Source organism: Oryzias latipes, chromosome 6 (genome assembly GCF_053564925.1).
Source record: "Oryzias latipes strain Hd-rR chromosome 6, Olatipes_Hd-rR_3.1".
Taxonomy (NCBI): domain Eukaryota; kingdom Metazoa; phylum Chordata; class Actinopteri; order Beloniformes; family Adrianichthyidae; genus Oryzias; species Oryzias latipes.
The window spans coordinates 7,877,591-7,902,839 of record NC_136242.1 but is presented as its reverse complement, the minus strand read 5'-3'; the positions used below and the strand labels follow the sequence as shown (position 1 = coordinate 7,902,839).

At 40.2% G+C, this 25,249-nt stretch overlaps 1 protein-coding gene across 3 annotated transcripts; it reads left to right on the top strand.

Moving 5' to 3' along the window:
• Positions 1 to 1,036: 1,036 nt before the first annotated feature.
• Positions 1,037 to 24,223, top strand: hyal4 (hyaluronidase 4). 3 transcript variants are annotated; one of them, XM_011475736.4, is made up of 5 exons: positions 1,037 to 1,158; positions 14,199 to 14,407; positions 15,585 to 16,559; positions 18,062 to 18,151; positions 21,022 to 24,223. In XM_011475736.4, the coding sequence occupies exons 2-5, from the start codon at positions 14,381 to 14,383 to the stop codon at positions 21,514 to 21,516; spliced, it is 1,587 nt and encodes a 528-aa protein (XP_011474038.1). In that variant the 5' UTR covers positions 1,037 to 1,158; positions 14,199 to 14,380; the 3' UTR covers positions 21,517 to 24,223. The 3 variants fall into 3 exon arrangements, with proteins under 3 accessions (XP_011474038.1, XP_011474039.1, XP_078804485.1); XM_011475737.4 differs by having other exon boundaries at positions 15,581 to 16,559; XM_078948359.1 differs by lacking the exon at positions 1,037 to 1,158 and adding an exon at positions 14,944 to 14,994 and having other exon boundaries at positions 14,270 to 14,407; positions 15,581 to 16,559.
• The last annotated feature ends 1,026 nt before the right edge of the window (positions 24,224 to 25,249 follow it).

Genomic DNA, 25,249 nt, shown 5'->3' with positions numbered 1-25,249 from the left:
TAGCAGCGTCTGTAGTTATGCAATCACTGTACCGGTCCGTTACAGTAAAGAGAGAGCTGAGCCGGAAAGCAAAGCTCTCAATTTACCGGTCGATCTTTGTTCCAATCCTCACCTATGGTCATGAGCTCTGGGTCATGACCCAAAGAACGAGGTCCCGAATACAAGTGGCTGAAATGAGCTTCCTCCGTAGGTTGGCTGGGCGCTCCCTTAGAGATAGGGGGAGGAGCTCAGCCACCCGCGGAGAGCTTGGAGTAGAACCGCTTCTCCTCCACATCTAAAGGAGCCAGTTGAGGTGGCTCAGGCATCTAGTCCGGATGCCTCCTGGACGCCTCCCTGGGGAGGTGTTCCAGGCATGTCCCACTGGGCGGAGGCCCCAGGGAAGACCCAGGACATGCTGGAGAGACTATGTCTCTCGGCTGGCTTGGTATCACCCCGGAGTCCCCCCAGAGGAGCTGGAGGAAGTGGCCGGGGCGAGGGAAGTCTGGGCATCTTTGCTTAGACTGCTGCCACCGCGACCCAGACCCGGATAATCGGAGGTAGATGGATGGATGGATGGATGGTTGGATGGGTTTGAGCTGATGTTTTCTCAAATTTTCTCACGTATATTCACATATGACCAATTTTCATCCATATAATATGTGCAAAATGTATGCAGTGGTGGTGTGACACGACCTTTTAGTGTTATAAATAGATTTTAATCAGTTTATTGATCACAACATCAAACTTCAAACATTTTTCCATCAGATACAAATCTTTGTCTGAAAATGCAAAGAGAATGCTTTGTCTGACAGAAACATTTATTGTTGCTTGAAGATAACTCAAAAATGTATTTGATGATGGAAACAAACCTCTGGTCTGAATTAAGGGACTGTCTTGTACTTTTGTGCCAGTGGCTCAGCCTGACTCTAGCAGATGAGCAAAGAGGTCAGACCTCTTATGAGCTCAATCCACTCACAGAGATACCCAGCCTCCCTCTCTTTGGTCCTTGTTTTCTGGGCAGACTTTTTCTCCTCCCCCTCCTCCCTCTCTGAGCTGTGTATAAGTGTGGATGGTTGGCTTGTGTTTCAGAGTGAAATTCAGACTGAACTCAGCCCTCTGGGATGTGAGCAGCAGAGTGTCATCGGGACCCCTACTGGAATAGGACGCCGTTATCAGCAGGTAAAGCTTTAAACTACAAACCTGTTTTCTTTGGTGATCTACATTCCTTTTATGTCAAAAAAATAAACTTTTTGTGAATGTTCTTGCTGCTGTAATAAGAATATGGGCTTTCTTGTAATGTTAAAGAAGAAATACTCTAAGAGTAAAAGATTGTTGAGTGTAGAGCAAGGAAAGCAGAAAGAGGAGGTGCTCTTTCATTTCAAGAATGTTGGCTCACTCTAAACAAAGCGCACCAAGTAAAACAAACTCTTTTCTCATTACAGTTTGATTTGTGAGAAGTCAAATACAGAGAAGCACACTGTGGCGCTTCTGAGAGCTGTTACTTCAGAAGGCAGGAGCTGCAACACACATACAGACAGTAAATCTCTTACTTTGCATCTCACTGTGGCTCAGAAAAGATTACTACGTGAGAGTCCTTTTTGAGCAAAAGAGAGCATTTAGCTTGACAAAAATAGACGGTTTGTCTTTAGAGTTAAACTTTTTTTAGCGGGACGTGTTATCCTGGCTGCCAACCACACGGAGACAAAAAGGACAAAATTTAATTTGGAGCTTGGTGTCTTGATTAGCTTAAAGGATTTGAACTTTGTGCGAAATAAGCTCAGAGGAGAAGGCCAGAGCTCATCTAAAGCCAGGCACTGAGTGGCGATTTTAAGCAGTGATTGAGGGTAATTCGAACGGAACATTTTCTGTTAAAGCTCTGTTTCCATGTCAAATCTTCTTTAGCAACAGCATGTTTCCCTCTCCTTAATTGTATGCTGTCATATAGAGTAATGTATACTGATGTTTAAAATCATGTGACAGCAATAGGAATTGGCAGATGCCATTGAGAGTGAACAGTAAAAGATTGAGTGAGTTAGCAGAAATGTTCTTGCCTAGCTTAGTAACTACATTGTACAAGTCCATCGAGTCATTTTCTATTCACACTCATTTTTCTTCAGGGTCCCTTGAATACTTGGGACTACCCAGCTACAGTTGGGCAGAAGCAGGGTACATCCTGGACAGTTTGCCTGTCCATTAGAGGCACACAGAGACAAATAACCACACTCACACATCTAAGGGACATTTTAGAATAATCAGTTAACCTGTGAAGCTTGTTTATGGACTGTGGGAGAAGGCTGGACTGCCCAGAGAAAACGAGGCATGCACAAGGAGAAAATGCAAACTCCACTCAGAAAGAATTGTGCTGGGATTAGTCCCTTGTAAGGAGGCAGTGTTGTATGAGACTATGAAGAATATGTGTAATGATTTCTTTGTGGTCCAGGAACATGTGTGGAAAAAATAAGTCCACAAATCTTTGGCATGACGGCTTGTAGCTTGAGCCTGAAGGAGAACTGATGGTGGTTAAGTGCCAGAGCATTTTACTGGTAGAGGAGGTCTGGGGGAACCATCTGTAATGCGCTGAGACAAATGTCCTGTGACAGGGACCACCAAGGACCCAGTTACAGGAAGGTCAGTTTTCACAAAACACCTCAATAATCAGGTGAAGAATGACAAGCAGAAAACACGAGAGAATCTATGAGGGCTGCATAAATACCTGCAGCACAAACCTGATCAGGAGCAACAAACACCCAAGTCTGGACTTAAAGGCAAAAATCTGGTTGTGATTGGCTCAACAGAAAATGAGGGTAATTTTTTTGAAGGTGTTATGAGGAGTTAGTTACTGCAAGTGAGGTAGATAAACCTGAAACTGTTGTGCCAAAGCTTCAGTGGAGCAAACATAGCAGGAAAAAGACTGCTGCTGAGATGCTTCCATCCATCCATTTTCTTGACCCGTTGGATTCCTTTAGGGGTTTATGAAAGGATTTACCCCCTTCTGCCATGCACAGTTATTACTGCAACATAAAAGACAATATATGTGATGTGCTCATCACTGTATCATGTATGAAACATTCCTTATAAAAGATGCGGTAAACAAAGCGCACTCTTGCTTCATAGTGCAATCTTATCAAGTTGGGTTGTTTTTTTATTTTTATGATAACACATGGTATACAGCATGTAAGCCTATTGTGTTGCTTCCACTTAAGGTTCCCAAAATCCCGCCCAGCATGTCCCTCTGGAATGTCTGAGGGTGTTAACATGACTTTGTGTTCCCATTCTTTGTCATACCAACCTCATTTAGTCCTATAATGGGACCAAAAGACTCGGTTTGCTCCAAGAGTAACATAAATGTCTCCAAACTGCTGAAAGCTGAAGAGTGGATCATAACTCTGAGCCACAGACATTTTAAAGTTGTCAAAGCAAAGAATTTGTGATCTGTTCTTTACTGGGAGAGCTGCTATAAGATGAAACAATACTCGTTCAAACGATCCATCTAAACTTCAAACACTAGCAGCTGTGGTTTAAACTCCGCCTCTATTTTCCAACAGAGACACTAAGAACTATGCAAATGATCTTTCATCTATTTGCTGAACGAGCAGAGCTGCTCCACGCCACAAAACCACAGACATCAACAAACTTTTTACCTTAATCATTCCCAGACAACCCTTGGCTCCAAGCTACTCGGTTTAAAGGATTTATGTTGACATTGAGCCAAACCATAAATAGGAGCATCATTGTGCTTTCACCCCACTCCCAACCATGTTCCATTGTGAGAGAATCACTGTGAGAAAAACAGAGCTCAATACTGCTTGATACTCCAGAGTAAATACTACAGGCTCTGTTTAAAAAGTGGATAAATCCTACATTTGCATAATTTAACCAAAATTATGACAGACAGCCCCTGCTGGTGATAAGCCGATGCTTTTTGCCTGTTGACCTTCCACACACTGATAGTAATGCTTGGAACTCTGGCACATTTTCTCAGTCAGTTGCTGCTGCCTTCTTGTAACCATATAATTAGACAATTATTATTTTCAGTGCCAAACCAGATAGTTAGGGGGAGATTATGAACAAAACCCACAGAGACAGCTTTAAATTACTGTTATCATGATTGTACAAAATGTAATACTTAAAAACCTATAAACAAGAATCTTAATGGAGTTGATGAATGTGCACAGTAAATGTAAAAGTGGAACGTTGTCTGGGTAGAAACATGTCTAGGTTCATGACTAAGAGAACATTTGCAATGTTGACACCCTAGATGCAGAGTCAGACATAAGCACAGGAACTTTACAGGACGGAACCAGTTTTTCTGCCAAGCTTCACAGCTTTCAACTCAGACCAAGTGTTTGTGAATGCAGCTACTATTTATTTATTGATTTATTTTAATGCAGCCCGAAGTAGCGCTGGGAAAAGTGCTAAAAAATTAAATTGAAACCTATGTTAAACATTTTTTTGAAGCAAACTGTTAACGAGAGTGCAGACTTTTGAAATGGGGCAAAGTGATTCTGACCAGCCAGAGATCCTCTGGCTGAGTCACACACTCGTGAATCGTAGGTTTTCTCCCTGGACACACACGCTTAAGGGTTCTAAATTGTCCCTGGGGTGAACGTGTGTGTGTGTGTGGTTCTGGGGCAGCAATAGACTGGCGACCTGTCGCGCTGTATCCCGCCTTGGTCTAACAGGTTGGGACTGGCTCCCGCAGCAATCCGTTGACCCCACAAGGGATTTAAAGGGTTCAGAAAATGGATGGATGAACTTTTGAGATGCTGATAAAAGAAAAAACTGCCCAATTTCTTTTTTTTTTTTACTTTAAACTTTAGTCCCATGCACATGTACTGTTCGACCCATATAGATGCTGCAGGTTTCTGGGTTGTCTGGACCCATGGGGGGTTGTAGAGGGGAGCATGATGCCCTCTGATTGTTTCAATACTGCAGCACTTATCACTTGAACAGCACTAATGGGCGCACTCCACAGGATTTGGGTGGGATTGAAAAATGGAAAATCCCTGCATCTCAACTCCTTCATTACTTACCCTTGCATGTCATGTAACCCTTGTGCTATCTTAGGCACTTTACCATTGGGAGTTGGGTCATCTAGATCCACTAGACAGTGCTCTGAACCTTTTTTCTTCAATGATTTGTGATCTTCACTGGTGTCCATGGATTACATGACATCTTTCCACCTTTATCCACCTTTGTCATGGTAGGGAGAACACGTCAATGTAAAGGTGGGGTCATAGGATAGCACAAGGGTTAAGTATTTGCTACAACCTGACACTCACAGAATGGTCGTATAGTAAATAAGCATGAACATCTTTGCTTTCCGAGTTAACAGAGCGGTCTATGACCTTGATATTGCCTGCGTGTCCTGTAAAGATTTGCCCATTTTTCGCCCGGAGACAGCCTGGTGGAAAGGGAGTTGTGACTAAGGCAAAACGACGATTTACATCTAAAACATGTGTTGACTTTTTGAAACTTTGGTGCAGATTTCATCAACACTTCGAGACCAAAAACGTTTTTAGAAAATTTCGTAAGGCAGCTGTAATTTACTCAGTGTATGCTGAAAGCCTCAGGAAGTCCTTCGCCCCGAGTGCAATAAGACTTTTTAATGCAGCTGGGAGGGGAGGGGGCACGAGGAGGGGTCACTGAGCGGTTAAGGACTTGTTGAGGGAGGACGTATCCTCGCTAATACAGGAGTCTATTAAGCTGCTACGAACCTTTCTGGAGACTTAAAAGAGCACAGTTACCTCCTTCCACAAGCGCCTTGCCTCTGTGGAGTCTATGGCTGCAGACAACTTTGAAAGCCTGGCGGTGGCTGAGTCCGCCATAAAAACGTTGCAAAAAACAACCAGCTTCTCCTGAACTGACTGGACGACTTGGAGTAAATCTCTGCATACTGAATATTTTGGAAGGGAGTGAGAACGGTAAGGATCTGCTACGGTTCATATAGGAGGTTCTGGTGGAGACGATGGGGCCTGCAGTCTTTTTCTGCAGTACCAGACCGGGAGACATATCACGGTCCGCCACCGGCACATCGTCCCAGAGGAAATCCCCCCGTGCCTTTTTGGTCTGTTTTTCAAAATTTTTATGAGAAGAATCTCCACTTCCATCGGATCTATCCTGCCCGTCTGCATGTGCTGCATGTTGCATGTTTTACTCTCCGGAAGAAGCACAAAAGTTCTACAGTCAGAAATTTGGGGAGTAAAGAAGCTATGACTGGTAATTTACATCTTACTGATGTAATTATAAAAACATGACTGACATTGCATTAACAGGTTAAAATGGCATCTGAGTAAATAATTTTGCTTGTTATACTGTAACTACTCCATTATATAGTTATTTATTTTCCTTCTTTCTTTTTTTATTATAAACTCTGAGTTATTTTCTTTTCGTTTTTTTCTAATGTATTTAATGTTTTGCATGGTGAATTGCAGGTCCACTGGGTTTATTTTTATTGTATGGGTGTGCATGTATGTATGTGTGGGGATGCGTATACATATGCATATATGTGTGTATGCATATGTATGTACAGTACAGACCAAAAGTTTGGACACACCTCATTCAAAAAGTTTTCTTTATTTTTTTGACTATGAAAATTTGGAAAAACTCTTGGCATTCTCTTGATGAGCTTCAAGAGGTAGTCACCTGAAATGGTCTTCCAACAGTCTTCCCAGAGATGTTTAGCACTTGTTGGCCCTTTTGCCTTCACTCTGCGGTCCAGCTCACCCCAAACCATCTGGATTGGGTTCAAGTCCGGTGACTGTGCAGCCCCCCATCACTCTCCCTCTAGGTCAAATAGCCCTTACACAGCCTGAAGGTGTGTTTGGGGTCATTGTCCTGTTGAAAAATAAATAATGGTCCAACTAAACGCAAACCAGATGGAACAGCATGATGCTGCAAGATGCTGTGGTAGCCATGCTGGTTCAGTATGTCTTCAATTTGGAATAAATCCCCAACAGTGTCACCCGCAAAGCACCCCCACACCATTACACCTCCTCCTCCATGCTTCACGGTGGGAACCAGGCATGTAGAGTCCATCCGTTCACTTTTTCTGCGTCGCACAAAGACACAGTGGTTGGAACCAAAGATCTCAAATCTGGACTCATCAGACCAAAGGCACAGATTTCCACTGGTCTGATGTCCATTCCTGGTGTTCTTGTTCCCAAACAAGTCTCTTCTGCTTGTTGCCTTTCTTTAGCAGTGGTTTCCTAGCAGATATTCTACCATGAAGGCCTGATTCACACAGTCTCCTTTTAACAGTTGTTGTAGAGATGTGTCTGCTGCTAGAACTCTGTGTGCCATTGACCTGCTCTCTAATCTGAGCTGCTGTTAACCTGCCATTTCTGAGGCTGGTGACTTGGATGAACTTATCCTCCACAGCTCTGTACTCTTGGTCTTCCTTTCCTGGGGCGGTCTGCATGTGAGCCAGTTTCTTTGTAGCGCTTGATGGTTTTTGTGATTGCACTTGGGGACACTTTCAAAGTTTTCCCAATTTTCAGACTGACTGACCTTCATTTCTTAAAGTAATGATGGCCACTCGTTTCTCTGTACTTAACTGTGTTTTTTGTTTTTTGCCATAATCCAAATTCTAACAGTCTATTCAGTAGGACTATCAGCTGTGTATCCATCTGACTTCTGCACAACTGATGGTCCCAACCCCATTTATAAGGCAAGAAATCACACTTATTAAAGCTGACAGGGCACACCTGTGAAGTGAAAAACATTTCAGGTGACTACATCTTGAAGCTCATTAAGAGAATGCCAAGAGTGTGCAAAGCAGTAATCAAAGCAAAAGGTGGCTACTATGAAGAACTTAGAATGTGACATATTTTCAGTTGTTTCACACTTTTTTGTTAAGGAGTCCTATACTGTTCATAATTAAACAAATAAATATTTAATTAAATAAATTAATATGACATGCAAATACACAATCAACCAATTAATCTCTTATAAATATGTAAAAAGATCCTGAAATTGTGAAAAATCTGGACAAAGATTTTAAATTAGCCATTGTATTATTCAATGTATTTCATTTTGCTTTAAAAACCTGTTCATTATTTTAAAACAGCATTTTAAAATATTAATTTTATTCATGTGGAATATTATTATAATTCTACGTCTTTTTTCAGAACCTTGGATTTCAAAATCAATATTTTCCAAGTAGCTTTGTTTTTATTTCATGTTGCTGTTTTTCACAATGGCGTATTTATTTCATGAAGAGCTTTTTCAGGAGAATGTCTCTGTCTGTCAGTCAAACTAGACAAGGCGGAGACACCTCAACACATCCACAGTGTTACCAGAAATTGGACAGTTTTTATTCTAAATTTGCGGATAAAAGTGGCTTTGGGCGAGTGTGCATAATTCAGGTGATTTTGTGGTCGGTTCAGCAATTTTCATCTTCTCATTAACATCTAGTAGTGGTCTGAATTAGGCTGGGTGGCTGTTGAAGTTCCACAAAACGTCTATGAACTGGAGTTCCATGAACGCAACATGCCGCGTGTGGCAGGGGCTACCAGCTAATGTTTTTAGCCGGATAGCCACATGGAGTGGTTGCCTGTGCTTATCTCAGTAACAATGCATGGATGCTCAATGCACATGGAGTGTTAAAAGATCAGGTTTATTTATTTTGAATATTTCCACATGATAACATTGTTTCCATGTTTGAGTTCATGAGATCATCCCAGAGAGTCTCTGCTTCAGCTCAGCGCAGTCAAACGTCTTAAATTACGTGTAAATCAGAGCGCCCAGGCAGCGCGAGAGTGTATGTGTGAGCGCAAGTTAAGGGTCTGTTGCCCTGTCCCCCAGAAAAGTAATAGTAAAAAAAGGTATCCTCCAAAGTACAGAGCCTGGTTCTTGGAGTAAACACTGGCTGCAGAATTGCTCAATCAATCCTGGATCTCCGCTGCGTTTTCCGACCACGGTCAGAAACGTCATCGCAGGTTCAACAAATTCCCGGGAGGGAAAAATAAAATCAGAGGACCTGATTATAATCATTGTCTCATTGAAAATAGAAAAATATCAGAATGTTCAGGAGGCCTGAGCAGGCTTGTTCCACTTTGCGCAGCTGCCTGGTCTGACTCTGTCGGTCCGCCAGCTCACCTACTGCGAGCCGACACAGTGTGAGGCACGATGTGAGCTCTGAGTGAATGGCGTAAGAATGAGGAGTGTTTCAACGGGGGACACCAAGATTTGGACCACCGGAGCTCCTCTGTGGTTTGGTCCACACAAACCCTCAAACTACAAAAACAGAGTCGTCCATGTTTGCATCTTCTGCAGCAGACAGATAGTTTGTCTCTATTTGATCTGTAATGTCAGCAAAGCTGTGCGGATATAACTGAAATATGTCATCTCTCTGACTGGTACACGGCTGAGCGGCTATCGAGGAATAAGAGTCGATTTCCATGGATGAGCCAATGAGCGTTTAGATCCCGCCCACTATCACTGATTGACAGATAGACTCATTCTCCTGAAAAAGCTCTTCATGAAATAAATGAGTCATTCTGAAAAACACCAACATGAAATAAAAACAAAGCTACTTTGGAAAATATTGATTTTGAAATACGAGCTTCTGAAAAAAGACAGAATTATAATAATATTCAACATGATTAAAAATGAATATTTTAAAAGGCTGTTTTAAAATAATGAAAAGGTTTTTAAAGCAAAATGAAATATATTGAATAATATAATGGTTAATTTAAAATCTTTGTCCAGGTTTTTCACAATTTCATGATCTTTTTATATATTTATGAGAGATTAATTGGTTGACTATATATTTGCATGGGGTCATATTTATTTATTTAATTAAATATTTATTTATTTAATTATGAACAGTATAGGGCTCCATATTTTGTTATGTATATAATTCCACATGTGTTAATTCACAGTTTTGATTCCTTCAGTGCGAATCTACAATTTTCATAGTCATGAAAATAAAGAAAAACTCTTTGAATTAGAAGGTGTGTCCAACCTTTTGGTCTGTACTGTACATAGATATACATATTATGTTTCCTTTCTTCTTTTAAAGTAATTCTAGTACACCTTATTGGTACTAATAATATGTTTCACAAGAAGTTTTGTGGAATAGTGTTGGTCATACAGAGTAATGCTTTTGTTACATTGGACAATATTTATCACTCCTTGTTTTTCAAATTATGGAGAGGGGGTTTTGAGTTTTTTTCGGGGGGGGGGGGGGGGGGGGTGGAAAATCGGTGTTTAAAAAAAAGATGTGCTGAAACCAAGTCGTGTCACAAATATGCATCCATTTCTTTGTTTCTTTGTATCCCATGTATGTAACGATTCTCTTTGTGTTTTCAATAAAAACATAAAAAATAAAAACCACATTCAGCTTATCTGTTCAATTGTTTTCAATTGCATAGGAATTCACTTGCTGCACTGCTCACTTTAATCTCGTATTTACAAGAAAAACGTCGTAAATTTATGAAAATCAACTCTTCATTATTGAAGCAACGTACAAAGTTTTATTTTGAAAATAAAACAGACATTTTCAAAAATTGCTTGTTTCCTGTTTCTCTGGCTTTTTACATTGAAATTGACACAGTAATGGACTGGAAATAGAACTGGTGAAAAAATGTGCATTGTGTTGTGTTGCAACAAACTTAAGAGGTAGACATAACATAAATAAAGGGCAAAGGGCGTATACTTATATAGCGCTTTTCTACTTTCTATGAAGGCCCAAAGTGCTTCACAGTCACAGTCCCATTCACACAGTGGTGGCGGCTCCGCTGCCAAACGCTGGCGCCAACCTTCCACCAGAGGCAAGGTGGGGTTCAGTTCAGTGTCTTGCCCAAGGACACTTCGACACATGGGTGGGCAAAGCGAGAATCGTCGACCGCCCTACCACTGCACCACAGCCGCACCAAATAGTGAAAAAAGTAAAAAATAAATTGTTAATTAAATTAATTAATTACACATTTTATCAGACATTTATTTATTTAATTCCAATTTTAAGGATTTTATGACACATTTATTTCAATTTATATTCCTTTTATTTTAGTCCTCCTCCATGTTAATTCTTAATTCTTGTGTGTATGAAGATTGACTTGAATTGTTCTGATGATGATGCCTCCTATTTCCTAATGTGCATTGTGATACGATAGGTTCCATCGTGTCTTCCGTGTGTTTGAACACGTGGGGAACATTCCAAACATGACAAGGGGATGATACTTCTGTTGTCTTAGAAAACATTGCACCGTGTGCTGAGTCTCCTTTTACGTCCATAGCAGCCGATGATGCAGAGGTATTCCTTGCAGCATGAGATGGTCCATTGTCATATCTATATGCAAATACAAATTGTACACATTCGGCATTAAACAATACATTTAATGTAAACTATCTTACCAAAAGTATTCATTCACCTGCCTTGACTCATATATGAACTTCAATGTCATCCCATTCCTAACCCATAGACTTCAATGAAGGGGTCTCAAACTCAATCTACCTGGGGGCCACTTAAGGCATGGTCTAGCTGAGACAGAGCCGCAACTTTAGCGCGCACACACACGCAACTTGTGAGTGTCTGAAGGTTAATAAATTTGTATGGAACATCTACTATACTACTAACTATACTCTATTATTAACTGTTTCTGCACAAAATGTACTTATAAAAGTCTCATTCAAATAAAAAAATAAAATAAGTAAATAAAAAAATCAATAAGTAAATAAATCAGTAATACATATCTGTTTATTTAGTCTCCTATATCTACTGTTTTCTGATTTAAACGTCCTTATTAACACAGTTCAGTTAACACTGTTGAATTCTAACTATTAAACACAAAAGAAGACTTAAATTCTACAGTTCTGTAAATCCATCAATGGTTCTTCTGAACACGGCTTCTCTTTTCTCCTTCTCACTGATGGACACTTGGCAGCACTTCCTCCCAAACAGCTGAGACCCTCAGTGTGGATGAAGATGATTGTCAGTAGATCTGGACTGGACTTGGACTTATTGAAATTTAAGGTGGAGAAGTCAGAGAGTATTTGCTCCCAATTTTGAGTCTGTGTTGAAAGTTTTTTTTTAAAGTTTACTCTTTAAAACACAAATCAGTAAAGGAGAAACGAAATTCAGTAACCATTTTTGTCTCTTATGACTTTTGCACATTTAAACCCTGGTCGCAAGTTATTGTAGAGCAGCCAGTCAAACACTCTTATATTTTCATAGTTGAATTCAAACTGTGGTTCGTAAAAGAACATGCGCTGTTTACTAGAGATCAGAACAATCGTTACCGATACGGTGGCTGACAAGGCTCACACTACATTCAGAAGAAAAAAACACAACGGTGTTCTCCGAAGCACAAAGAAATTACCCGCAACACAACGACATAACCTCAGCACAACGGAAAAGGACTTTTTTTTCCCACCGGCGGAAAAAAAAGTCCGACAGTTTCAATCTGTTCGGCGCTCCTGAGAGCTGCGTGATATTTGGACAAGATTAGGGTGTTTTCTTACTAGATAACGTAATTTCTTACAAATATACGTTTGTCTAAAAATAGAAATTTACCCAGCTCTCCACATATTGATATCTGCCTCTAACGCTCTTTGTCATTTTTTAAATTACGACTTTTAAGTTGTACACTTACGAGAAAAAAACTCGTAAATTTACAAGTTTTTATCTCATAAATTTACGACTTCAAATCTCGTAAACTTATGAGAAAAAAGTCATAGATTAATGAGGAAAAAACACCAAAGTTTGTCTTTAATGGAGGAACAAAGTAAGGAAGTGGACATCTGCAGGGATACCGACGGCTTCATCGGGCTGCAGAGATCCTGTAAACCACCCATCAATAAATAAAACTTTAATAAATCGTAAATCAAACAAATGAGCTTTCAGACATTTGGAACGTTATCAATAAACATTCAGCTCACCTGTTCTACTGAGTTTAGTTGGTCTGCTCTGCTGCTGCGCAGCGTTCACTTGCTGCTGCACTGTATGCTTACTTCCACTTTAATCTAGTGAAATTACGAGTTTTTTTTCCGTACACTTGCTTACGGAAGAGGATTAGGGCCATGGAGAAGGAAAAAAAGGGCATAGAAAATTCTGACTTTTTTCTCAGAATTCTAAAACTCTGTTGCACCGAATAGTTTGAAACTAAATTTCTTTTCCGTTGTGCTGAGGTTAATGCTATTGCTGCGGTTTAGTTGTTGTGTTGCGCGTAATTTCGTTGTGCTTCGGATAATGCCGTTGCGTTTTTTTCTTTTGTATGTAGTGTGAGCCCTGTCAGCCACCGTAGAGAAAGGCTCAAAAACTGATGGAAATTCATGTAGGTGACACCAAATAAGTGCAGCCAAGATGCACAATAAGCGTGTTTGAGATCACCCTGGTGGACACAACGCTGCGCAGATCACCTGGTGTGTGACGTATGTTTTTGCTCTAACATCACTTGTCATTCATCACAAAAATATCACCAGAAAGGGGCGGGAACAAGGCACCAACCTAAGCCAACGCAGCCGGAAATTTAGTTCTGCACTGACTGCAAGCCGCCTGTTGACTAAAAAACAATGCATTATGGGAAACAATCTCCTGACTGTTTTGTGGATGAGTGATCAATTAAAATAATTTTAAATACTTATTGATAAAAAAAAGGCTACATACATTACAAAACATTAAAATAATTATAAAAGATATAGTAACACAGATCATACTAAAGGGGAGAGGCATTTTAAAACTCAACTGAATGTTGAATTGCTGTAGCTTTGCCTTTTGATGGGTGAGCCAATACCTTTGATAGCATGCTGTAAATTCCTCATACTTGAATGGCTGGATGGCTCAGTTGGCTGCGTGCAAAACCTCTACATGGGATATCAGGGTTCATTTCCCAGAGGGCACGATAGTTTGAATCCAAGGTGTCTCCTTGGACAAGACCCTTCATGCAATGCCTACCTGTGTAGCCACAAGACGGCCAGTCCCCAGCCCGGATACAAATACAGGGTTGATTTTTGCATCGGAAAGGGCGTCCGATGCAAAAATCTTTGCCTAAACCAAATGTGGGTATCAGTAAACGTTGATTTGCTGTGGAAACTCCTTAGGGGATGTGCCGAAAGGTGAACAACAACAGGTCCACATTTTTTACGAACAACAAAAAATCTAAATGTATTCATACAATCTTGACAAACAATATAATGAAATTTGCACCACAGTGTGTCAGATTGCAAATAAAAAGAATCATCCATCTATATTTCATTTTTGTTTTCATTGTTGACAGTGAGAAGATGGACTCTCAGTGTTGTGCTGATCAGCGTTCCTCCCCACATCAAGTTCAGCTTTATCTGCACTTCCTTCATCAGGCTGACCATCACCTTGACTCCCTGCATCAAGTTCAGCTTCAGCTGCTGTCTCTTCATCAAGCTGACCTTCACTGGGGCTCTCTAGGTCATCCATGGTCAGATGTACCAGCTATCCCAACATTGTGCTGTGGGTCACAACATTTATTTACATTTTGTGCAAGTTGATGTGAAACCTGCTGGCATTTATGGCATACTGCAGACATTTTTGTGCTGAATATATGTTTGTCTAAGCCTTCTTATATAACTCTTTATACTGTTGGCAATGTTGGCACATTTCAACCCAGAATACATTATTAAATTCTTCCCTTTTGAAGATTTTTGGAAGATTGTACATCTGACTGCTGACAGTATATGGTCAATGGTGTGGATACTTATTCTACAAAAAAAGTAATAATATATGTAAACTAAACTAAAGGGTAACAGTTCACAAGCAAACAGTTTGAAAGTTGTGGAGTATGTAGAAAACAATGATGAAGAAATAAAACGTACCTATTCGAAGGCAGCAAAACAAACTCTGAAGACAAAAGGAAAATAATCCAACTAAATGCTGGCCTTTTAGTAGCAGTACTAAGGTATTTATAATCACATATAAGGTATTTAAAAATATCAATTGTAAACGTGAATATACAGTTTCCCCCTGCTTACACGTGTTTCAATTCGCAGTTTCATGTATTCGAGGATTCTGCGTATCTGCGGGTGTCTCGGGAATACTGTGTGGGTAACGCTTTAGATTAGGTGCTGCAAAACACTCAAACTATTAACAAAGACATATTTATTAGGCAGCCTATTAACACCTTTATAAGGAGCTTATTAACACGTTAACACGGATCAATGCCAATAAAGGCATTTATTGGCAGTAATGAGTTACCCTTCAAACAAGCACATTAAGGTTATCTCTTTGAGGTGCTTGTGTTGCATTGAATTTGGACTTAAATATTTATATAACAAATAAGTATTCAGCTACAGCACTTAATTGTTTAGTTTAGGTCAGATCTAAGTATTTCATTTGCAAACTAAATGTTTAATTTAGTTTATATATAGTTTGTAAACTAAAAGTATACTTATAAATCATATTTAACTTAAATTGAATATTTAACTTGCTAACTAAATATTTAGTTAATAAATGTAACAATTATAAATACATGAATTATAAGGTGAAAATATGCATTTGAAAAATGAAACCTGTTTTTTTCTCCTGAAACAGGCAAAATAACCAAAAATAGTCCTGTTGATGATATTTATCTGTCACTCTACAAACAGAAACCCAATATCTATTTGACTCTTTTTTTTTTTTTTCCAGGTAGTTTGTAGCTCTCGAATGCCTCCCCAGAATGCCTGTGGTACAAGTGGGCGGGATATTCTCTCACCGCATAGTCCTTCTAGTTTTCACCAGCAACTGCCTGCTCTTCCATGAAACCTACAGTCAGAAACCTGCCAAGCTCCCTCTGATTAAACAGAAGCCATTTATTGCAGCCTGGAATGCTCCACTAGACATGTGCACCTTCAAGTACAACATCACAGCCAAACTTGACCATATTTTTCACATACAAGGAAGCCCACGTGCTAACTGGACAGGACAGAACGTCACTATATTCTATGCCAACAGGCTTGGTCTCTACCCCTACTACAACCCACAAGGCAGCGCCGTACATGGTGGCTTACCCCAAAACAGCAGCCTGGACCGCCACTTGCTAAAAGCTTACCAAGACATCACTCACTTCATACCAGCAGAAGACTTCCGTGGTCTAGCTGTGATAGACTGGGAATTCTGGCGGCCTCAGTGGAGTCGGAACTGGCACAAAAAGGACATTTATCGGCACAAATCCAGGGAGCTGATAATGAAAGCGTACATTAATGTTACTCTGGCCCAAGTGGAGGAGCTTGCACGGCGGCGGTTTGAGAAAAGCGCCAAGGTGTTCATGCAACGGACAATTCAGCTAGGATCATATCTCCGCCCAAATGCCCTTTGGGGTTTCTACCTTTACCCTGACTGTCATAACTACAACATGCACGAAAAAAATTATACTGGTGTCTGCCCCTTGCTGGAGAAACTGAGGAATGATGAGCTGCTGTGGCTTTGGAACAGCAGCACAGCATTATTTCCTTCTGTGGGAATCAGAAAAACCCACAGAGACAGCATCCAAAATCTGCACTTTTCTCAATACAGGATCAGGGAGGCACTACGAATTGCATCCCTGACCTCTAAGGAGTATGACCTCCCCACCTATGTGTACCTCAGACTTGGCTATCGGGATGATGCCCTGACCTTTCTAACTACAGTAAGTTAAAGAATAACACATGTTGGTATTTGGTATGAAATGCCTTTTTACATGTTTTCTGTTTTGATGGTTTTTTTTTTTTTTTTTGCACAGTACGTTCACAGATTTTGTTAACTAGAGAGGAAACCAACACATGTCAAAGCCTTTTCTTCAGAAAAAGTTTCTTTATTTCATTTTGACATGATATTTTATTGTGTGGGTCAATTCAATTAACATCTTGCCTCAAATTGGTTAAAGTTGATGAATTTTTTTTGTGGTTAAGTTTATCTTCCACTGCAGGAGCTGTGTCTGAATGAGAGCCGCTTTCAGCTGTACCTCCGTGTCTTTGAGAACAATCCTATTTATTGTGGACTGTGCTTCTTCTGTGTTGTTGTCAGCAGCAAATACTGACACACACATCTACAGTGTCCTCTAGTGGTTGTTAGTGGGAAAATAACACATATGTGAGGCAATATAGTATATATATTCTTTTTGTAAAATCACATACTGTAAGCCGCTCTTGAGTACAAGTTGAACCCCTACCTAAACTATGCAAAAAACTGCAGCTTATACTCGGAGAAACACAGGAAGTAATAATTGTATCAAAATGATAGTCTCATAAATATTTGGACAGAAACACATTCTTTCTAATTTAGTTTCTGTACATTACCACAGTGAATTTGAAATAAAACAACTCAGATGCCATTGAAGTGCAGACTTTCAGCTTTTATTCCATGGGTTGAACAAAAAGATTGCATAAAATGTGAAAAACCAAAGCATTTTTCAAACACAATCCCTTCATTTCATGGGCTTGTGAGTAATTGGACAAATGAAAGAACTGAAAACAAAATTGTCATTACTAATATTTGGTTGAAAAGCCTTTGTTGGCAATGACAGCCTGAAGTCTTGAACTCATGGACATCACCAGATGCTGGGTTTTCTCCTTCTGAATGCTCTGCCAGGCCTTTACTGCAGCAGCTTTCAGTTGCTGTTTGTTTGTGGGCCTTTCTATCTGACGTTTAGTCTTCAACAAGTGAAATGCATGCTCAATTGGGTTAAGATCAGGTGACTGACTTGGCCATTCAAGAATTTTCCACTTCTTTGCTTTAATAAACTCCTGAGTTGCTTTGGCTGTATGTTTTGGGTCGTTGTCCATCTGTATTCTGTATTATGATTCACTCATAATGACATAACAAGGGAATTGCCCACACTTGCCCATGCAATAGCATGGAAGTCAATTGTCCAATTACTTATGAGCCCATGAAATGAAGGGATTGTGTTTAAAAAATGCTTTCGTTTTTTCATGCAATAAAAGCTGAAAGTCTGCATTTTAATGGCATCTGAGTTGTTTTATTTCAAATTCACTGTGGTAATGTACAGGAACAAAATGAGAAAGAATGTGTCTCTGTCCAAATATTTATGGTCCTGACTGTAGGTAATGTTAGAATTGTCATTCAATTTAAAATCAGCTCACTTTTTTATTATTGGAGTAATATTTTATAATATAAGTTCTGTATTTACAGAATGATTTGATCTACACCATTGGAGAGAGTGCTGCTTTGGGGACTGCAGGATTCATTATATGGGGAGACTTAAATTTGACATCTTCTAAGGTATGTGTCCTTCTCTTCTGACTTTCTCTGTTGCCTTTGTGAATAAAATAAAATAAAAAATAGAGAATGTCCCCAGTGCTGTTTTAAATATGATTATGAAGTTTATAACCAAATTATTTGATGTTTATCTGAAGCCTCTGTTTCCAAACTTTCCTCTAAATGGGTGTGGCCGTTGTTCCTGACCATAGTAGCCCCGCCCTTTAGTCTCTTTTCTGAAAAGTTTATCTTCAGTGATAAAGAAATGGTGAAAAGTGACAAATTTTTGGTTCCAGATCAACACATTTTGAAAATGACAAAATGCCAAAACGAATATGTTTACCAGACCTTGCTGTTAACTAACATCACACAAAAAATAAGCCAGAAAGAAAGGCACTGTTTGAAGGTAATTTACCAAATACGTACTGGCAGTGCTGAACCTTTTTCTTGGCCACACGGACCCAGAGAAAGGGTTAAGATTAGGATTACAGGTTATGGTTAAACTGCATTCACACCTAATGTGATTCAGGGAAGAGGTGGCCAGTTTCATTGTTAGGTCAATGGTACAGACGCGTTCTGGGATCCTGCGGAGTGATTTAAGCAACGGGTGCGGTGCAAACATCTAGGAGCAGCACCAGGGGTCTGATCCACACAGGCGACATGCCGCGGTGGGCTATTCTGCTAGACTGTTGCAGTGATTTTTGAAAAAAGAAAGCAGAGTTTACCAACACCAGCGCTGGACATTGCAGATGTCACACTGGACCTCCAGCAGTTTGGGTTCTGCTCCTCACCAGAATTTCTCCAAACCCTTGGACCTTAAATGAAAGACAGACTTTCTTGTCATCAGAAAACAGGACCTTGGACCACTGGCCAACAGTCCCGTCCTTCTTCTTTATGACCCAGTGGAAACATTTCTTCCCTTGATCCAGGTTCAGAAGTGTCAAACCTGACAGTTGTAGCCCGTCTCCTGAATGCATCTTAATGTGGAGGTTTTTAAAGCTGCTCCTCCACCTCATTCCACTCTTTCTGGAGGTCTGCATGTTCTTGAATCTTGTCCTTTTGATAATCCATTGAAGCCCACGGTTGTCTCTTTTGCTGCAGCATCTTCTGTGCCACATTTTACCCTTCCATTGACGTTCTGTAGATCTTCTTGGAAACAGCCAGCCTCCTTAGCTTAAACTTTTATGCCTTACCCAGAATATTGAGGGGGTAGTGATGGTTTTCTGGCTAGTTATCAAGTCTGAAGTCTTCTCCATATTGAACTGAGACAATTCAACTTAACAAACCAATTTAATGACATCTGGGGGAAAACATGTGCAGGTGCTTTGAGTTTAGTGGAAGATTAGTTGGTGAAACTTTGTTTAAAACATTCATGCTCTGCAAAATTTGGGACGATTTCTCCCCTGTTTTCTAAAATCCTGTTAAATATTTATATATTCAGTCATTCATCTCCTAATCCATTTATACAATTTTGGGGCCACCAGAGCCTATCCCGGCAACTTGTGGGCGAAGGCTGGGGACATCCTGGACAGGTCCCCAGTCTGTCACAGGGCCACAATCACACACCCATGCACTCTCACATTCTCACCTAGGGACAGTTTAGAGTAACCAATGAACCTTTGAAGCATGTTTTTGGATGGTGGGAAGAAGCTGGAATCCCCAGAGAGAACCCACACATACAAACTCCACACAGAAAGGTCCCCCCATTGGTGTTCTGTTTCAGGTCACCCAGCCGGGACTTGAACTGGGAGTCTACTTGCTGTGAGGCAAGAGCGCTAACCACTGCACCACCATGCAGCCACGGTTTTAATGAAAGTTTCCCTTTTAAAACTTCAGTTTTAATGATATTCTAACTTTTAAGAAAAGTTCTGTACATGTCTTAGGTTGTGTTTGAGCACGTGGTCACATTTATTCCCATCTTCTATTGGTTTGGGGATGCCTAACTCCTACCATCTGATTGAAGCACCCTTGAAGAATTAACATTAGCATTAGGTTTTTAAAACAGTGTTTATTTGCTCTTCACAAACCGTGAGGACTGACAGCAAAGGAACACAATCAATAAACATCAGAATCAGCTCTACAGCTTTCAATATATTAAACTTAAATTAGACAATAAAAGTACACAAACCTCGTGGGCTGACATCCACGAGAGACTAATGGCTCATTTGGCTTTAGATTTCCTTTTTACTTACTACATAAACACAATAAACAAATGCTTACATTGATAATTCTACTACATTTTGATCTGATTCATACTGATCTGGGGCGGCCGTGATGCAGCAGAAGGGCGGTCGACCTCTGATCGGAGGATTGCAGGTTCGATTCCTTGGTCACTGAACCCCACCTCGCCTCTGGTGGAAGGTTGGCGCCAGTGTTCGGCAGCAGAGGCGCCATCAGTGTGTGAATGGGACTGTGATTGTAAAGCACTTTGGGCCCTTGAGAAAAGTACTAAAGTACTTGTATACAAGTATACGTCATTTACCATTTTACTGTGATCTTAATGGAGATCTTCACGTGTCTGCAGCAGTGCACTGATAGCAGTGGCCACAGTTAAATGAGTTTGGGTGGAACTTTTACAAAACTTTGTTTTACATGCTTTGACCACTAGATGGCAGAAAGTATTTGGGATTGTTATATTGATACTTACTGAACTCTGTGACATCACAGACACTCTATGTATGCTCCATCGTTTGTGTTCACAGAGTTTCACTTTACTATGAAACACGATGTAAAACATCCTGATTGAAAAAGGTTTTTTCATACTTTTTTGACACTGACTAAATTCTTTCACAGATTTATTAACTATAAGGATTAAAGGACTTTTGTAGAGAAGAAGTAAAAAAGCCTTGTTAATTGAACAATCACAACATTATGGTTGTTGGGTTGTTTTACAGAATAACTGCAGCATGGTGAAGTCCTTCATCAGTCATCGCCTTGGTCACTACATCACTAATGTCACACGAGCCGCTGAAATCTGCAGCCACACTTTGTGCCAGGGCAACGGCCGATGTGTTCGCCGGGAGCCCCGCGCCCACCACTACCTCCACTTGAGTGCTGACAGCTATCACATTCATTCCTCTGGGGACGGAGCCTTCACGGTTACGGGGTGGCACTCCCAGCAGGATCTCCAGCTCCTGACAAAGACGTTTCGATGCCACTGCTATGAAGGACACGATGGAGACAACTGTGACAGCATCAACAAAGTAAAGGAGGAGGATGAGCTGTGGAGGGAAGAGGATGACAAAGAAGACAGAAGAAGAGTAGATTGGGAAGAGGAACAAGGTGAACGAGCAGAAGGAAGAGAGAATGCTGCACTACCAACGAGCAGCAGCCATTGCTTAATCGTATTTGTGCTTCTGTTCAACATCCTGCTTGTGGGGGAAGTTTAATCATCACAGAAGTCACTATAAAAGCAGCTTTGTGTTTTATCTCAAACACAATTACTGTGACCGTCGATATGACTGTGCTGAATCAGAAAAATTAATGTTCCAGATGAGTCATTAAAGAACTTAAACATCATCTGTTCAGCGTTGAAGAATATTGCATGTCAGATACTAGGACATTTTTCTATTCATGGTCCACAGAGTCTAAACTTAAATTAAAGACATTCCAGCTATTACTGTGTAGGGAACAGGAACCACTGTGGATATGTCACCAGCATTAGCATTACTTTATTGAGCTATGGTAACAAATGGATTTTCTCATTGTATAAAGTTCTATTCTTATTCCTATACATAACCTCTTGAAGATCATTTCAATAAGGAGATCTTGAAAGTTTGATTTAAAGTTTTAATAGTGCAGCAGGAATTTGTGCATGAAATAGCTTGGACGCTGATAGCGGTTAAGCCCAGACCGCGCCGAAGCGGAGAGCCAGGAAGAGAACATGCTGGGGGTGGGCCAGTAACACGTCTGAAATGCAGAAAAACAAACTTCTATGAATGTAAAGGCAGGAAGTTGACTGTGATTGGCTGGGAAGAAAACAAGCACTTTAGCTATTGGCTCAGAGTAAGGACATAATGAGTGACGTGCAGAGGGAAGAATCAGCAACGCAGCAAACCTGAAGATGAGCTTCACTTCGGTAAAACCCACAGTAAGCCACAGTAATAACAAATATTCCACTACCACATGGAGATTGTAGGAATCAGTGCTAGTTTTGCAATTTTTAAATAATGTATAATAAAATCTTTTTATCAAATTAAAAGAGCATGAATTCTTTTTTTATTTTCAAAATGACTGGAGTTAAAAAGATGCTAAATGAGAAACACAATAGTTCTCAATAAAAACTGTTCCCGGACCGTAAAATAGCTGTTAATTTTTTTTTTCCTTTAGCTTTTTTATGCATTTATTTTACTGCCAATAAAAGAAAAGCAAAGCATGGGAAACATGATTGTTATCGAATGCACCGCAGCAGCAATCTTCTTCTGGGCAACAGTAAATGTAAGAATTGGCAGGCAGGAGCAGCAGCTGTGAACACACATTGGTTCCTGTCAACAACATAAACAGTTTTTAGGTGTATACAGACAGGACACATTTGGTTCTGAACCAGAGTTCACTTCACCTGAAAAATTCAGAACTAATTTGCAGTCTGAATGCACTCAAGCAGACCCTGGTCCTGTTGGCGCTCTCTGACCCATCAATCGAGGAGGTCGGTCTCAGTTCATTTCCAATCTGACTGAGCTGCCGTTCACTAGGAGTTTTTCTCAGGTCTGACTAGGATCCGTGCTCAGAGTGGATGAGCAGTGAAATGTTTCAAGAAAGAAGATTTTAAGTCTAGATGCCGTGACTCAACTTGACAACATGACAAAACTTTTTACCTTTATATTTAATACTTGAAATAGTAAGATTGTTTGCTGTTTAGACAAAAGTAATTCATCTTTTAAACCCGTTTTGACCCTTTCTGGGTGACGGGGCTGCTGGAGCCACGCGTGGGTGAAGGCAGGGACATCCTGGGCAGCCGGGACTTGAACAAGGGGGCCTTCTTGTTGTGAGGCAGCCACCAGAGCGCTAACCACTATACCACCATGCAGCCCAAGGCAAAATTCTCTAAAAATGTTATGTTGTACCAAAAACTTGGTATAGTATATTTTTTCACCCTTTCCGGAAAGCATGAGACAGCACAGTGTCCAAACCACATTTATGCTCAGAGAAATGTCAGTCATGTAACTTCCTTCTCTTGCTGGACAGACTTCACTAAGTATGTTACCATTTGACAAAGAAACGGAACAGCTACTGTCATAATATAAAGGTGCTATGTCAACTGCGCTGTAAAGTCAAATTTTACCATCGCCATAGATGTATGTTTGCAAAGTCTATATGGCAAAACCACAATAAAGTGTTGCAGAAATGTAGACTAACACATTTTTCAAACTGCAATGGAATTCTTCAGTGTGGCCTGATGGTCATAAAGAATGACACAACCTTAACCTGTTACACTGTAAAAAACGAAAAATGTTTCTATTGATTTTTAAAAATCAGGTTTAAAGAATAGCAATGAATGTAACTCAAAGTAAATCATGCTTCAGTGTGATCAACTGTCCCTCTTAGTATGTACACTACAGACAGCTTAATCAATTATCAAAGATGGTTCAAATGATTGATTTCTAATTATATTAATTCACTTGCTCCAAAAAAAAAAATTTGTTTTGTTTATTTTATGATGGTATTATTTTTAATCATAAACATGATTTTTCTAATGAAAATAATCTGAATTTATTTTAGATAACTGATCTGTGATATGTTATTATACAAAATAGTTGTATCTACTTTACATAATAATGAAGTAATTCATCGCTGTCATGTGATTTATTGATACTTAAGCAAACGTAATGACCTGAAAGTGTGTTAATAAGGCATTGATATCAGATGAAAAGTTATGAACCGGATAATAATAAATCATGTAATAAAATGGTTACAGAGGGTGGGATTATATAAGTTCGCTTCCTTCCACTCCCTTTCAGACAATCTATGATTTAATATCTAATTATCCTACATTTGATACGTCTTTGAATGAATATATGAATGCTTATTGAATTGTTTTGTGCATTATTCTATGATTGCTTAAATAAACCATTTCAAATAAAATATTTTTAAAAAACGGCAGATCGGACTCCGCTGTTGAAGACTCCGCATCGCCTCGGTCCACCAATTTGAACCCTTGTGCTATCTTAGATGACCCCACCCTTCCATTGACGTGTTCTCCCTACCATGACAAAGGTGGATAAAGGTGGAAAGATTTCATGTAATCCATGGACACCAGTGAAGATCACAAATCATTGAAGAAAAAAGGTTCAGAGCCCTGTCTAGTGGGTCTAGATGACCCAACTCCCAATGGTAAAGTGCCTAGGATAGAACAAGGGTTACTTGCACCTCTTTAGTACATACAGACATACACACACAGTGAGAGGAGGATGGTCATGCTGTGTCCTGTCTCCTGGCCCCCAGAATGGGTGGGGCAGACCGGTGGCTGCTGCAGCCGGGGCATTTGTGGTGTCCCCGGGGTTCCTGCACCCCTTACCTTGCAACTCTTTTCCATACGGTGAGGGAGTCCATAACATCTGAACTGGGTGGAACATGGAAAAAGCACTCCAGGCCCAGACTGTAGGGTCTTGGGTGCCTGGATCGGTCGAGCTCTGTGGTGTGGAGTGCTGGGCCTCCTGCCTTTGCTGGAGCATTCAACGTGATGAAGGTACACTCTAAGATGCACACACTCATGTATCCCACCTGCTTATTCACGTTTGCATAAATATGGGCATGGGTATTGTTTTTACACCGCTCTCCAAGAATATTGGTTGTGTATATGAGAACTAAGTCATGCAATTTACTTATGACATGCATGTCATGATTATGTATAATCCACTGTTCCCCCACCCCCCTATCTCCCCCCATCTTAACCCCTTACTCCCCATCTCTAACACCCCACTCTCTCCCTCTCTTTTCCTTTTCCGTCTGGTCCAACAAGGAATGCATATAAATATAATTATTTAAAAAAAAGTTTAGCCTCAAATGCAAAAGGGGTTTATGCAAATATACCCTCTGTTAGTCTGAAATCCATAAACCACAAATGTAACAGTAAAATCTGTCAAACCCAGCTCAGCTGTTGGACAGGACAAGTATAAGAAAAAC